This window comes from Anguilla rostrata, chromosome 14 (genome assembly GCF_018555375.3).
Source record: "Anguilla rostrata isolate EN2019 chromosome 14, ASM1855537v3, whole genome shotgun sequence".
In the NCBI taxonomy this organism is placed as follows: Eukaryota; Metazoa; Chordata; class Actinopteri; order Anguilliformes; family Anguillidae; genus Anguilla; species Anguilla rostrata.
The window spans coordinates 6,915,416-6,932,525 of record NC_057946.1 but is presented as its reverse complement, the minus strand read 5'-3'; the positions used below and the strand labels follow the sequence as shown (position 1 = coordinate 6,932,525).

The following is a 17,110-nucleotide window of genomic DNA, read 5'->3' as shown; positions in this document are numbered from 1 at the left end:
AACTGTTTAACATATATTTGTTTTATTTTTTAGTTTACGCAGGCAGCGGCTCATGGTAAAAGTTGTTCCCACTGCTCATAACACAGACTGAATAATCAGAAATTAATTTGAAAAAGAAAGAATAGTTTTGAATAGCATTATAGCATACTTGAACTAGCCTATGTGTTTTTATTTTAACATGTTGAATGCAATTTAAACCAGCAAGCCAAGTCTCTGACAAGACTGTCATTCATCCCTGTTCATCCCAAGACACCAGTCCCTGTGGCTGGTCATTACCATGACACCTCCGAGTTGGACTACGGGGGTCAGACTGTATGACACCTAATCTAATGCGCTATGTCTCAAACTCCCCAGCGCACACGTGAGAACACATAACCACCAGACAGGCCTCATGTAATGGTGATAGTAACAGAATTATGTGGCGCCACAGTAAAGGCAAGTTTGGTGAAATTTGGTATGAATACCTGGAATGCTCTGACAATTGGCTACCATAGACTTTGACCATAGGCTACTAAAAAAAAAAAACTGGAAAGACCTCATTTGGGAGGTACTGTGGTGTTATATATGGGCATACTGAATTAACAAGACATATAGCATACATTTTGGGCTAACTTGTGAGGTACAACTTATCATGCATTGTTAAATTGGACTCCACCTACAATCATAACGAAGGGTGTGAGATTGATAGGTTGTTGTCGTTGCTGTCGCCAGTGTCATATGTGTTTGAATTATCATAGGCGACTACAAAATTCCAACACTTTGTTATTTAGAAAGGTTTTCAATAATGTACAATGGAAACAGTCTAAAATTGCATTGGGGTATGTGCATGCCAAGAAGCATAATGATTCCAAAACTTAAAGTACCTTTAAAAAAGATCTGCAGACGTCTATCATTGAGCTGGGACTCTCTCGAAGTCACTTTCCCAGGGGTTTGTTTGTCAACTCCTACTTGCATAGCCGAGAAAATCATAATCTCCGTCTGTAGTCTCATACGCTCCACTGAGATATGCAACACAGATGATCCGTCAAAATGCACCCTACACCTTCTTCGTGGAATAGAAAATAAGGCTTTCAAAAGGGAACTTTTTTGCCAAGAGAAATACTTCAAACTCAAGATACGAACATACAGGAAATGCCTGGCGAATTCTCAGAGTAGCTCAATCAACCCAATCGCCCCTTGAGACTTGGAGACGCTGCTCAGTTGAACGTCTCGCGTTTGACTGGTAGGGTGAAAGAATCAAAGCTCCTACCGTAGTGAGTGTGGAACTGATCATGTTCGTCAGAGTGGAGCATTTCGGTATTATCATCGTATTCGGTAAGTTTTGTTAATCTATTGTTTTCCAAAAAGGAAATTGTTGGACCAGTAGCCTAACCCATTTTATGTCTGGAGGCAGACTAAGGAAGCGAAAACGTACATGCAGTGTAACTAGCCTACCACTTTATTCATACTATATTCATACTAAATATGCAGCGAAGAGAGCATATAGCCCATTAAAGGTGTACAATGACAGGTATAAATGTTGCTTTTTTACTGTGATTATCGGCTTCACACTAAATGCTTGAGCTGTATGCGAGATCTGCAGCTTGGATGCTCTTCAAATTTGCATTGCACAGAAACTGACGCGTTGGTCGGTGAAGTACTGTTTTAAAAAAACGTAACCCGCGCAAATGCTGAGTAAAACAATATTGATAACTTTTTAAAAAGTTGTTATCAATAAATAACGCAGCCTAATTGTAACATTTCTAACGTTCTATTATAATCACATTTGCCTTGTAATGCCATTAGAATGTGTTGTAAATAGAGACATGTAGTGCATTGCCTTCGACACGCAGGGATAGAAATACCTACTGTCAATGATTATTGTAGAAAGGATCCTGTAAAGCACGATAATTAAGATGCATGTTTCCCTCGCATTCTGTATAGTCTGACAGAATGTATCTTATCAAGTTTTCGTTGGCATTTTCGGTTGTACTTTTTACTGAGCAATACTGAATGATGTTTGCCAGTCATTTTGTAAAATACGCCAAAACAAGATGAAACACGAACAGAATCTCTTTTAATTTAATATGATCAAATCATTGTGGTTCAGTGTATCTGCCTGGTGTTCTGTAATTGCGCGTGTCTGTTCTATATGCGTGCATGTGCTCGAATGAACTCACCATGACACTTAGATAAGGGTAAGACATAGAGAAACCTCTACTTTCAAATATTTCTCCCGGGCGTGACTTTTTCTGTGAGAAACCAATTAAGAAATCAGAAGACACATTGTGTCAGATACAATAGTTTCATTCTTTCAATGGTCTTCACATCTTTACTGGTAACTTTTTGAAGCACTGCAGAGGTCACATGGTGCATTTCAAGTGGGGTTCTCCACTGATAACAGCACTGAGTATTGCTTTGTAAAAGGCAAACCATAGCAGTTCAAATGAGATCCAACAGGTTATCCTGGCACAGTGGCATTGGCCAGCAATGTTTTGATCAATTGGCCAGAGCACTGGAAATCTCTGATAGGTGTACATACAGTGAAATTATTCCTCCAGGATTACACGACTGGAGTAGTAAGTATCATTCTTGTCTTCAGAGAAGATGTGTTTCCCAAGACTCTCTCTCTCTCACTCTCCCCCCTCTCTCTATCTCTCTCTCTCTGTTTCTCTCTCAGATTCCTTCTCTCTCTCTCCCTCGGTTTTCTTCTGTACATGTGATATGGACTCGTGACCTTCATAGCTGAATTGAGTTAGCGATGCATCTGTTGATAGTAGTTCACAAGTAGAATCTCCTTGAACAAAATTCCCCACCAAGCTTCCCTAATTCAGACTTGTTCGTACTAACTTTGCAGTGTGCCTAAATCCTGACATCAAGAAACTATGTTGCCATGACATATCTCCCTGAGCATTAGGGAAATGAAATTCTCTTTCCATACAAGCACAGTTTACTGTCAGGATCTGCCCAAATTTGGTGCTGTCTGCCTCCATAAGTCAAATGTTTATAAATCAGAGGGGAAGGCTGGTTTATAACCATGCATTTGGACGATACTGAGAAATCCCACTTTTTCCTAAAGAGCAACTTTTGTACCTCAGTGTCCACGTGTGGTTATTGCAGTGGCGGTATTTAAGCCTTGTAAATTTCTTACAGAGATGAGACTACTACAGGTGTTTTCGGTTTGAGAATCATACCTCATCTGGCCTTAATCAGTGTGTATGGGACAAGTGAACTTAATGGACCTTGAAACATGGCAGGAGAAAAAAATATAGAGCTGCACAAAGTGGCTGAAGTACTGCCACAAGTCTTTTTTACCATCTGAATTATCAGGAATCTTTACAACTGCATCTGCTGATTTATTTACTGAGCAGCTTATTCATAGCATATTCATGTATTGTGGTTGCTCATGTATATCATATTTTTGATGTCCTCTGATCTGCAAATTATTAGAAATCATGCAAGTAGATTGCAATGGCATTTTGCACACACACACACACACAAAATTGCATTAAAAACTTTTCTGAAGACTTGAAGTTTTCAGGATAGTGTGTTTGTACCGACATACTTTTTCATCTATAAAACAAAGATTGACGTGCAGTTACACAGTGTGCTGTATGTAAAGTGTTGAAGTCAGCTTGCTTAGAATCTTTGAAGATCCATTGAGGAATGCATTTATTTCTTTAAAGTATGTGCTTTGGTTAATTCATGACCCTGATGGTGTACACATTGAATACACTGTATCAATCACTCTGGATTGGTTTGTTAGCCCTCATTTCCTCTGGAATCCTCAGGGAAGACCTTTTAGTGAGAGCTACAGCTAAAATCCTGTTTGCACTGTTTTGTTTCTCAAAGATTTAGAAAAACAAGTCAACAGTTGTGGTGACTTTCTAGTCCTGTTTTAGTTTTGGATTTCTGTTTTCCCACTGTGAACACTTTCGATGTGCTGTTGTGACTGAAATTATTTGAATGCCATCCATAGCCTTGCTGAGGTTCACCCCAAACATGCATTCTTGGCTTTGGGAAGCCCTGTCATAAATTCAGGAACCTCTCACTTGACAGGTTCCCCAAATCCGCCTATGAAGCTATCATCGAGATGCAGTCCTCATGCTTGGAAACAAAAGAAGGCATTCTTTACCACTGAATAACCCAAGAAGAGATCTCTTAATTTTATAAAGTGTTAATCTGTATCCAACAAAGTGCCTATCATTAGATAGCTGGCAAAATATCTAACTTTCAGCAAGACCAACAGTTACCGTGTATGCAATAAAATGTAATGTTCAAACGAGAAATACTGGTGCATGTTTATAGAAAGCTTCCTTTTTGTATTGTTACGCTTATGTTATTTCTGTGGGGAACCCTGAAAAGTACCAAGCTCTCGGTGCTGTATAGGTATGGGGCATGCCCCCGCCAAGGCGTAACTTTGCGGGATGGCATACCTGCCATCCGAATATACCGTTCGATAAGAAAACTAAGCTCGCTCATGGTCACTTCATTTACTTCGCACTATAGTCTGTGATCATGTCAACCTTCACCTACATGCCCATTCTGCTAAAAACATATTGTTCTTTTACACGTTTTCTTACGCTTATATTTGCTTTACCAAAACTCATTCACGGCCACCCATATGCATTTCATGACGGCAAATTTTATTAAAAAGTTAGTTCACCAGTTCACCACTGTGCCATTTATACTAACTATATTTCTTCACTTGGCTACCGTACAAAACCTTCTTATCAGCAAACGCCACGTTTCTACATTCATGTTACCTCGCCCTGTTCTCTATCTAGCCACATACAAATAATTACTACGTATGTACGTTCTGAAACTCCCCATTAAAACATTACATTTAACCCACCTATTATGTTTGGGGTCAATTTGACCCCATTCAATGTTTACTGTCTCTAAAAATATGGTTACCATACTTTTTTCAGCTAGATATTTAATGACTTTTCCTAACTTTATGGGGAAAACATGGCAAACATGAAATTAACTGAAGAAATTATTTTCAATGTCCTGTACACATGTTGTACGCATCGGTGTTGTTGGGGTCATTTTGACCTCAAACTCTATTGTTATATAAAACCATCATTTTGATCTTGCTTTTATTGTGTTGGCTGAGGGCACTTTCACATTAATTTGTGTGTGTGTGTGTGTGAGAGAGAGAGAGAGAGAGAGAGAATGCATGTGTGTGAGGAGAAAACATAGTTCCCACGAGATCTCTGATCATTCTCGCAACATGGGGGTGGGGGCAAACTTATAATAAGGGCTGCACACACAGCCCTCTAAACCATTTCTCTAACTAAACTAAACTCAACGAAAGATTTTGAAAATGACCACCAGACAGAGGTGTATATTTTCTGCCACTGAGGTTCTGTCACAGATCTTGGAGGGTGAAAGTGACTTAGATGAGGATATGTCTGAGACTGAGGATAATGTTGAGGAGGACCCTGACTATGTGGCATCCTCCTCTGGTGATGAGAATGAAGCCTTTGAGATACCACATTCTGACCCTCCTTTTGTTTCTCAACCACCAATAAACCGTCCTGTCATCGCTCAACCACCAAGAAACCCCCGTCATCTCTCAACCACCAAGAAACCTTCCTGTGAACTCTCAATCACCAAGAAATGCCCCTGTCATCTCTCAACCACCAAGAACTGACATGTTCACTTCCAAAAATGGAGAACTACTATGGTCTGAATCCCCATTTTAAAGACAGGGTAGACTTAGTGCTGCTGTCATCAAAATGGTTCCAGGCCCCACCAGATATGCTAGCAGTCATGTACAAGACATGATGTCTGCATTTGAACTCTTCATAGCACCATCAATGCAAAAGGATATTCTTGAGATGACAAACTTAGAGGGGAGGCGTGTATATTACATTACATTACATTACAGGCATTTAGCAGACGCTCTTACACAACTTTTACATAGCATGGTCACTTCATTTACTTCGCACTATAGTCTGCGATCATGTCAACCTTCACCTACATGCCCATTCTGCTAAAAACATATTGTTTCAACCACGCAATTTCATCATATATTTCATCATATATTTCATAGCCTATATTGTTTGTAGTACCGTAACTTGGCGTCATTTTGATATCAATACTTTTAATGGCAGGCCTGGATTTTGGCAGTCTGAATGAATGAGTTATAGATGGTGTATGTCTTGTATGTGTGAGTAACTTGCCATTTTAGTATGTTGAAAACATGTTCTTTATGAGATAGGAATTACAGCTCACAGCAGCTTCATTTGATTGGGGCTTCACTAATAGTGTAAAGACATTCTGACTGAGCCAAAGTTCGGTCTTCAGTTTAGCTTCATCAGAGGTCAGGGACTGGCTTTTTTTGTCAAGTTTGTGTAACACCTCCCTCTTGAAACAGAATTTATTTGGTTTATTTGTAATGAAAATGCAAGTACAGTATAATGTGCTTTAGACATTAAGGGCTCCATATTCCGGCAGGTGCATGGCGTGTTGTGAGCCATCGCACTGTCAAAATGGTATTTTCACCAGGGGTGCTTTCCAACTGCTTATTTTCTTACCTCCTAGCTTCCTTTCCTTGCCTCCTTTCCTATTATGGAAGGCCAAACGGGTCAAAAATACATGAATTTTACATCTGGAATCACGTTGTCAACGTGGGTGCATTCCAATCGCTTATTTCATTCGTCCTTTGCCTCCGAGGTCCTTGACTGACCCGGAAATCGATCGGTTCCTGAAGAACTCTTGAGCAAAGAAACACGAATGCATCCTTTGCGGATGTATTTTTACAGAATGCGTGACATATAATGATCAACCTGTAGATCCACCTCTCCTCATCTGCCATGTCTGCTATTGAGGTGGCTTCAAACTGGAACTTGACAGCAAGGACGTTCCAAATGCCTTATACACGTTTGTCCGTCCTTGCTTCCTTTCCTTGCTTCCTATCCTTGCGTCGTCCGATGGGTGGAGCTAGGAACAAGGAAATGAAGCAAGGAGATAAAACACGTGAGTGGAATGAGCCCATGTTGACATCATGTGATTTCAGACATCAATTTCACATAATTTTGACCTGTTTGGTGTTACTTCCCATACTAGGGAAGGAGGCACAGAAAGGAAGCAAAGAGGTGAAAAAAAAGAAGCGGATGGAATGCACCCAATATATTTTGACGCATCTGAGCGGTTTGGTAATTTTGTCACTCGCCGTGCGCCAAAGTGGGAGGGGAGCTCCAGCTGGGGGTGTATTGGTAAATGATGCAGTCAATCCAGTCTGTCATTTGCCCCATTCGCCACCCACCTGCCCAGACCTAGTCTAAGGTGTATGGCGCAGGCCATTGTCCAGCAGATTGCTAATTTCGGGGAATTCGGCGCACAGGTTTCACAGTCTAGGTAATCAATGGTTTTCATGTATCACGTGCTGTTTAATTTGACTTTGATTTAAATCACAGGACCGGGGAAAATGCGTACTTTGCATTTATTGTTCATTGCCTTTTAAAAAATAATAATATTTATTTTAATTTTTAACTGTTTATGACTGTTCTTATACTGCATTGTTGTCCTGTATTTCGTTCTCTTTCTTGCACCCATCTGTAATGAGAAGAATGACAATAACGGCAACTTGAACAATCTTTTCATTTTTTTTTTTTTCCCCCCACCCTCTTCGGAGGACAACTTTTTTCTTTTCTTTTTTTAAACAGAGTACATAGTTTACACATCATTATCTTTTACATTTGCACATTATCATTTATAATGAGTCCTCCTCCTGTTTGTTTGTTTTTTCGTTTTTTTTAAGTGACAGCCCAACTCTGTACTTCCTGCAAAGGAACATCTTGTGAGAAACATCTGATTAGTATATCATTATCCACGTCTTCCATTGCAGCGGTGGACTACGGAAACGGGCAGCACGCCCAGTAAAATGAGCACGGCTCTTAGAAAGAAATTAAAAGAGGTCATTTGATTGTCCATTAACAAATGCAGCTGCTCCACACCCACTGATAATATATGGTCAGTATAATCAAACCCTCAAACTCTCTCGGGTGTACCACTATGCTTTACACTTCGCGCTGCTCGCCTCTGGTAGCGAAAAAATGCCACAAGTAATCACAAGTCACGCCCAGTGACACACCACATGACATTAATTCCAGAAAATGGACGTAAATCTGTGCATTTTAAATGCACAACAGCTTCTTATTTATAGGTACTGTAGTACTGGTGATGCCTTTCATTTGTTTAGGAAATTAAAAATGAAAAATTTTGATAATACCTTCAGAAGAATGTATAATAGGACAGCAGCCAAAGGAGCAGTATCCTTTAGGCCTACTGTCTTAAACCTCAGGAAGGAAGTGTCATCTAAACGTTTAATTTGAAAACAGACCAGCTGAGATTAAGGATCACTGAGACAGAATGTCACCCTTCTGCCATTGCAATCTTAATATTAGTCTGAGGTGCATTTCATTGCCACACTGCTTAAAAAGAAATATAGCCAGTTGCTAAGAGTGAGACCCCTGGAGCCCAGAACTTCCACTGTGCCTGAGGTCAGAGGTACAGCTTCAACTCCTGCTTTAAAATGGAGTGGCGTCATGATCTAGGCTAGGGAATGGCACTCAGCGAGAGTTGAGTATAGAACAACAAATTCAGAAGGATTTAGGAAGAATAGAACTCCATGCAGTGTAACAGAGGATACAATTTTGGGATACACAATTGTCTGAAGATGCTGCAGTGCAGTGACCATTTAGGAGTCGGGTATTTGGGAAAAGAATGTTGTATAGGTTTTGATCTGGTCAAATCCTGTTACAGTTGTGTTTATTGTTGGAAATGTGCAAAAGTTCACAATTTTGAGATGGTAAAAGTGAGTCCTTTTAGGAGGACCAAAGGGAAAGATCCATTTTATCGTGCAGATCTTATAAACTTGAGTTGTAATACTTGTACCATGTTGCAAATCAGATTGGCAAAGAAAGCCAGCCTCTCATGTGGATGCTGTTAGGGTTCCCAGTAGCATGTAAAAATAGAAACTCCTGGGAGTAGTACAGGCTATGACTGTAGCATGTGTTCAGATAATCCCCTTATGATGAAACTTAATAGGAAAATACCCAAAACCCCCATAAAACATTTTTTAAAAGGACAGCCCAGGCTTTCTGTGGGACAGCTGCCGTCCTGACTTCATGGTATAAGGCACACTGGTTGTGATCCTTGACCAAATGACTGCTGGGAACTAGGATCACTGAAGTTTCTACATGTGTGAGAATGTGAGAGATATCGGAAGTTAAAAAAAAGTAAATTCAATTTCCTCTAGTAGACAAGGAAAAATAGTTGTTTTGAAAGTTTAGGTGTTTGTATATAACTTGTGTGTGTGTGTGTGTGTGTGTGTGTGTGTGTGTGTGTGTGTGTTTTCCATCATGTGACTTGGCACCATGTAATTCCAGTAAAGCATCAGAAAAGCTCAAGAATACTGAAAAGGCTTTCTTAAAGCTATTTTTGAGCTAAATTCTCAGAGTCAACTTCCAGCTTGTTTTTGTCCAGCTTCTCTTGCCCTGCTGTTTCAAATCAGCACTGCATGCCCATCTGGAAACTCCAAATACCAGAGAAATCTTAAGGCTTTCACCAGATAGCCAACCATCAAAAAAGTCTAACACCTGGTGCAGAAGAGTTATAGCAGAATATCGTCTGCGCACCAGACCTGACTGGGCCTAACGGTGTGAGGCAGCTGGCTATTCGTCATAACGTGACATTGTCAGCTCCTTTGGTATTTTTCCAAACTGATGGGAGAAAACGGCAAAATCGTGCCCGGCACTTCAGTCATCTTGACACATTTAACGAGGGAAGTGAATGACTCGGAATAAAATCGGTTACATGCATACAGTTATATCTGGGAATCCAGCAGATTGACAGTTGGACATGATGGCTGTGTGCAGTACAGGAGGGGAGCATTCTAAGGTGGGATTGTAATAAATGGCAGCTATGTACAGAAAGACTGTCCAGGGTATTCTAAATGCATTCATAACATTAAAAAGACTGCTAAACAATATTCATAATTTAGAAACATTTCTGGGTGATTATTACCACAGACATACTTTGTAATAGGACACGAGGTGCATCATAATACACTGCATGTTAGACATCAGCGAATCATGAAGTAGGTTCAATTCGTTCACCACCTGGAGCTGAACTGGTTGATATTATAAGGAGAAACTTGTACCAAACTCATACCAAAAGGAAACAGTTTTCAGAACACCAGCACCATGTGGTGTACTGATTAGTGGCAGGAAATTTAGTTTTGAGTATATGTAAATGCCCTGGCCTTTTTTGGTGGGGTGGAATGTGGTTTGTCTTTACACGCACTTGACTATCTTTACACACAATTTTGTGACCTTCATTTTAGAGTGCAGCAATAGACTCCTGTCTCTTTCTGCTGTGCTGTACCTCTAGTCATTTACACACTCATAGAGATCTTGGGCCAGATTTACTAAGACATTTTGCACATGCAAAAACGTTTAGCACATGTAAAACTAATAATGCGATCAATGGTTGGTGCAAAGCAAATACCATGACCAATCACTGGTCATGTGATTGGTTTTGCATGTGCTAAAAGGTTTTGCACATGCGAATGGTCTCAGTATATCAGGCCCCTCGTGTATTGTGACACAGGAAGCGATCTGATGAGCCATATTTGTGTAGCAAATTGCTGGTTGCTGAAGCATACATATCTTTGTATTACAAGGCATGTACAGGAAAAAAGATCAATTTAGTATTGACAGTAGAACTGTTAACAGGGGCCATCTGTTTGCTGACATAGTGGATTATGTGAATACTTCCTGAAAACAGCATCATGTTTCAACTGTGGATTCTTTTAGTACATGCAGAAACATTGAGAAGAGATACAGGAAGTGAACCGGCTAACCTGCATGTCTATTTTTGGATTCAATTTCAACACGAGATGTTTAAGCAAAGACAGGCTCTCTCCAGATGAAATCTTTTGATCAGAATTTTTGGAAGCAAGGTTGTGAAAAGCTGAGTGGGACAAAACGCGATCAGAAATCAACCCCATGCTGGCTGAGATAATTCAGGATGAAAGCATGAAGAACCAGCCGAGATATTACGTAATTCTGGGGGAGGATGTGTTCTTTTTTGGGGGTCACTAAAACCACAGCTCCAGAGAATACATCTGGAACGTTCAGTCTGGAAGCCTGGTTTTCAAGAACAGTTAGATTGCAAAATCACAACATAACTGGACTGGTTTCATGTCAGTGACAGTGTCAATTTCTTTCAGAAAGACAGTATTGTAATAAACACAGGCAGCTATAGTCACAGATGCAATCTCTGTATGTAATCATGACCTTGATTCATTTCACATTTATTATTTTTCTTCTAACCAGTGAAAAGATGGTCGGGCTAGTTCTCACCAGATACAGTTAGATATCGGATGATTCTGTAAATCAGCAGAACTGGATAAATCCCGTTTACTTTCAACTGATTTATTCAACGATTATCTGTTAATGAAGGTACTATGTAAACTAGATCAAGTATTCCCAAATTCAAATGAAATGTGGGACAAAATATTATTTATTGCATAATGTCTTGCAATTACAGCCTTAACAAGTCATTTTCTTGTATACAGTTGAGATCAGGGAGCAATGTGCCCACATGCTTCAGATATCAAGACAGTCTGGGAAATATAAAATCAAGAGAGCCTGGGAAATATTTAGAACAGTTAAACTCTTCATGCATTGATATACTGCGAGCTTTCTTCACTGTCCCTTATCATCTGGTTGAATGCCAGCATAATATACTTAATTCCGTTGAAACACAAAGAGTGCTGATGTTCCAGAATCTCTGGGCACTGTTTAAGTTGGACGATCTGACTCCTTTAAAAATGCATTGCTTCAGATGACTGGCATCTCATTGTGCTGCCAGTTAAGTAACTATGACTGATATAAGGCTGTTTGTGATTTTAAGTACAGCACTGCCATTTTACTGCAGTGTAGTAGTGTGTAGATTGGCGTTTCATGTGTACTGCTGTGTAGCCATTGATCTTACAACACTGGCTTTGGTATCATCATCTGCTTTTAGAGGGCACTGCCAACTGATGCAATATGTGGATTATACAGAGCTGCAGTTTTCAAAATTGTCTATGCTAGTGATTAATAGGGCACTTTGGCTGTCCTCGTTTTTAAGTCAGCAAATATCTAACAGTCACAATATGCTCTTTTACAGAGGAGCGTATGGCAGTGGAGTAGTCTCAGGAATACAAAAGTGTGATATGAACAATAAGGCACAGAAGGACCATTTTGTAATCAGTATATGACGAAAATGATCTGCACACCCCTTGGTCTGAGTTTTTTTTCACGGTTAAGGGGCTAGGCCCCTTAGTTCCAGTGAAGGCAAATCGTAATGCTACGGCATACAATCCCATTCAGTGGACACTCTGTGTGTCCCCAACAGTTTTGGGAAGGCCCTTTCCTGTTTCAGCGTGACAATGCCTCTGGTCACACATTGAGGTCCATATAGAAATGGTTTTGTCAAGAATGGTGGGGAAGAACTTAACTGGCCTGCACAGAGCCTTGACCTCAACCCCATCCAACACCTTTGGGGTCAGTTGGAAAGCCAACTGTGAGCCAGGCCTGATCTCCCAATCAGTGCCTGACCTCATTAATGCTATTCAGGCTAATTGGAAGCAAATCCCTGCTGCAATGCTCCGCCATTTGGTATAAAGCCGTCCCAGAAGCGAGGAGGTTGTTTATATAGCAGCAAAGGGTGGACCAACTCTAAATTAATGCCCTTAATTTTGGATCAGATGTCCGGTGTCCACATACCTTTGGCCATGTAGTCTGTGTGTGTGTGTGTGTGTGTGTGTGTGTGTGTTTGTCTTTCGTTTTGTCCATCCTCCCTCTGAATATTATATTATCATAACAGATAGGGTACATCTCAAAAGCACATAAGCCTAGGAAGTAAAATAATTCTGTCAATTCAGTTCTTTCGTATTTGTTCGTGAAAACATTCGCTGTCCGATATTGCCAATCAGTGTGCATAGGCCTACTGTAATGTATTTTCAGAAGGCAACTGGGCAGCAATGGTAATACGGTTTCCTTTCTCTGTTGTTAACAGAGTTAATTTTTTCTTAAACCTCTTTGAATTACTTGTTTGTCATGGAAATTCAGGAATTTCATGAATGAAACGAAGCCCTTGCTGGCATGTGAAAATGAAAAGACTGATTGTGGCAATAACAATCAGGCACTGGAGACTATATATGGCCAGCTATTAATTTAAAGTCCACCATACTGAAATGTAAAATGGTCAAATTGTTTTTGAATAGCTTATTGTACAAGAGGTCATTGGATCAGTAACACTGCTAAATAGAATTCCAGAAGAAATAAAAAATGCCCTCAATATTTAGTCATGAAATCACAGTGGCATTTTTGTCATTGTCAGTTTTTGCAAATATAGAAGGACCACTGTTTCTGTTCTGGCCCAGCTGCATTACATGTTGACATATGGAAAAACAAAGAAGAATATTTAAAAGAGAATATTTTATCCATCATTTTCTATGTCTAGTGCTGAGTGGGCAAATAATTGATAGTTTTATTGGCTGTGTTACATCATGGTAATGAGGGATGTGGTACAACTAATAGTGCTTACTTCCTCATGTCTTTGGCACTGTGGAAAAAAAAAAGGTCTGCTTGTTTCTAACGTTCTAGTATAACTTTTCACTGTAAACCTAATCTTATCTCTCTTTTTTTCTGTAGCTCTTCTGCAGTGTTTGTTGTCTTTTAATGTTGATGAGAAAAATGGCATGACATTCAGTGGACCAGTGGATGACATGTTTGGATATACTGTACAGCAGTTCGAGAACAACGAAGGGAAGTGGTAAGTGGAACTGCACAGCGCTGAATCTAAAATAAGGTATTTTTATGAGCTAGATACACATCTAATTTACCCCGTAAGCACAGTCAATATTTGTACACTGACAGGTCATTGTTCCAGTATCTCCACTGATACTTAATTCCACTGCAATGCCAAAAGCAGCCAACAATGGGTGGACCTTGTTGGTCCTAGTTCTTCACCAAAATGGTGTTGAAACCAGGTGTTATCCTACTGTGGTTCAAACAGAGTGACGGGTGATTGTTCAACTTTTAGACCATGTTATTTGGCAGTGGTTTTGACAGCCTGCATCTGTGCTAAGTGAACCACTTAATAATATTTTCAGAATAGACACAGATAAGTCTGGTATTTTTTTAGATAAGAAGTATTTGATTAATTTCAGTTTTCCTTCGATGTCCGAATAAAATCATCAAGATAAAACATAAGGTGTGATAAACCGCAAAGAAACCTCTTTAGAAACACTACTACGTATTACTCCTTAAACATGTAGCAAATAATCCACTAGAATGTACAAACCCTTCTAATAACAGTGCTGTAAAACCAGCCACCCATGACCTGTTTGCCTTATTGGTCAAGGAACAGACTTTTTTTATTTATTTTTTGTCCATTGTAAATGGAACCTCCTCACCCTTTGAAATCGACCACGCTCTTTCAGTCTCTGCACACTTCTGGAAACGCTTAGCAGGAAGTAACTTGTCACGTTCGACTCCAACGCATAAAGCTCATATGGGATCGGTTAATGCAGTATTTTGAGACATGGGGACCAGCTGTTATTAAAAAATAAATTGGCATGCCTGTTCTTTCTAAACATAGACTGCATAGAAAGAAAAAAAACAGTAATCGCAAGTTCAGCATGTGCCTATGGTACGTCTTGTACGTGTGAAAGAGTCTTCAAGGTTCATTACAGGAAAGGAATGCTAATCACCAGCCCTGTTTATATGTTGGCAGGAGAGTGCCACTTGTTTTAATGCAGAAACGTGGGATTATAGCGAGGGAGTGTGCTTTGTTCCTTGAATACAATTCAGTTGTTATTCTTTACACCAAGTTGCATTTTAAATTATTCAGGATTTTTTTTTTTTAATCTAGCGTGAGTAAGAGCACGAACAGTCACTGTATGTGTGAACAATGAATGGAAAGAAATGTAGCAAAAATGCAGCTACCGTATATCAGCAGAGTGCCTTTTGCCAGTTATCATTTAGTGTATTCAGTAATATGCGTCCGCAGTACATTCCAGAGACACAAAATCAATTGAGTCCACTTGTTTAAATGGTCTTCAGTTCTCATATCTCAATTCCCATAAATCTCCTAGTGTAGCTGCTGGAGTGTATTTGTTCTTTTTCGACCCCCACCCCTTTCCCTCTCTGCTCTATTTAAGGGTACTAATCGGGTCTCCGTTGGTTGGCCAGCCAGCAAAACGGACAGGAGATGTCTACAAATGCCCTGTAGGCAAAGGAAGCAATCCAAAATGCATAAAGCTGGAGTTGCCTGGTAAGAAGCAGCCCTTGAATGTATCCTGTACAGAGTCATCTGCAGTTCTGTGGTTCTTTCCAGAACTGTAATCTAACAAAGCCACTTTGTCTGCTTGTCTGCAAGCCTCTGGGATTGTTGTTCAGGAAGTGAGACAAATCAGAAGCGGAAGACGGGGAATAAACCGGATTTTAGTGTCTCATCTGCCAATAGCCACAAAATAATTAACCAGATAACTAAAATTGCTCAAGAACTGTACACCACATTTTACCCTGAGTATGTTGTTTCAATATGTGTTAGGTCTAAACATGTAAATGTTAAGAGCAGCACTGCATCGATCTCTGTAGACTCTTTTTCTGTTACATGTATTTTTGCTGTTTTCATATTTTAGCTGGATCAGGTTAAAATTTTGCAAGGATATGTGACCCAATAGTGTTGGCATTTCCCAGCAGAAAAGTCTGTAAAAAGAAAATTACTGTAACTTGCTTAATTACTCAAGGAATGTGTGTGATGCACATTCAAGTGCTGTTTTAATTGAAAAAAAGAGAAAGAGCCACCTCATAGTATTGGTTTGTGATTTGTCTGCTGCAGGATGGCGATGTAATTCAGTTCTCTCACTGCAATCAGCTGCACGTCAATAACCTGTGTCATTAAGATGGAGGGAAGCAGAGATTTTATGCCTTAGGGAAAGGCTGATGGAGGAATTTGTACAGCTGTTATTTTCATACGACTCCTTTGGTCATTTTATTTATTTATCCATATATTTCCCAGAAAACATAACAATTCCCAACATAAAAGAAGTCAAGGAAAACATGACCCTGGGAACGACTCTGGTTACAAACCCAAATGGAGGCTTTCTGGTATGAGAATATGTTAGAAACATCTCAAATTTGCTAGTAATGCAGCATGATATATATATATTTTTTTTTTTCAGTGTGCTTCATGTAAATGCTCTGATTGCTCGAGTTCTGAACGCTGAATCGCACGCACATAGCCAAAGGAGAGCTAATGATGTGGATTTTCCAGTGTGCTTCTTTTAAATGCCCCTATTTCTCAATTTCCAAATACTGAATCGCACACACATAGCCACAGGACAGGAGTTTCCCGATTCATGGCTGTAATAATAAACATGTAATGACACCGCTTCTTTTTTTTCCCCCTCTCAGAAGTATTTGTTGAGACTTTTTTAACAACAGGACCCAGACTTTAATATCCCCCAAACAGGATACGCAGTTGTGACGTGTGTTGACTCACTTCACAGTATCAGATTGATTTCACATGATGGAACACTCCGGAGCAATTACGGTGTGTGTGCGTGCGTGTGTGTGTGTGTGTGTGTGTTTGATGGCAGGCCTGCGGACCGCTCTACGGCTACATGTGTGGAACCGAGCAGTACACCACCGGCATATGCTCGAACGTGAGCTCCACTTTCCAGGTCCTTAACTCCATTGCCCCGACTGTGCAAGGTATGTGAGAGCACAAGTGTGGCTTCCCGGCCGCTCCGGCTGAGCTGCGAGCGTCCTGCCGCGTGAGTGTACATAAGGGCATACCAGAATGTGTAAACCATTCCGCCTCGCCGCTGACATTCCCAATTTAGGAAAGAGTTGTCATTCCTGCCTCTGCAGACAAGGTGCAAGCCATGACCCAGAAGTAAACACTGGCTATTTACACAATCCCATGGCTATACATAAAAAAACTGCCTGGGGGAGCTGTGCTCTTACGACTACTGGTTTGCATTTTGCGATTGTTATAAAATCCTTATTTAACCCCTAGTGTTTGTTTTAGCATTTCCACACAGTCACAATTAATA

General features: G+C 40.1%; 1 protein-coding gene across 3 annotated transcripts in view; it reads left to right on the top strand.

Moving 5' to 3' along the window:
* Positions 1–1,013: 1,013 nt before the first annotated feature.
* itga1 (integrin, alpha 1) overlaps positions 1,014–17,110 on the top strand; it is a 36,189-nt gene continuing 20,092 nt past the window's right edge. For 2 of the 3 annotated variants that reach the window (XM_064307084.1, XM_064307081.1), the window contains exons 1-5: positions 1,014–1,314; positions 13,698–13,818; positions 15,209–15,321; positions 16,072–16,160; positions 16,652–16,766. In XM_064307084.1, coding sequence (XP_064163154.1) covers positions 1,272–1,314; positions 13,698–13,818; positions 15,209–15,321; positions 16,072–16,160; positions 16,652–16,766 — 481 coding nt within the window. In that variant the 5' untranslated portion in view covers positions 1,014–1,271. Of the gene's footprint in view, positions 1,315–13,697; positions 13,819–15,208; positions 15,322–16,071; positions 16,161–16,651; positions 16,767–17,110 lie in introns of those variants that run through there. The other variant, XM_064307085.1, reaches the window with a different exon arrangement.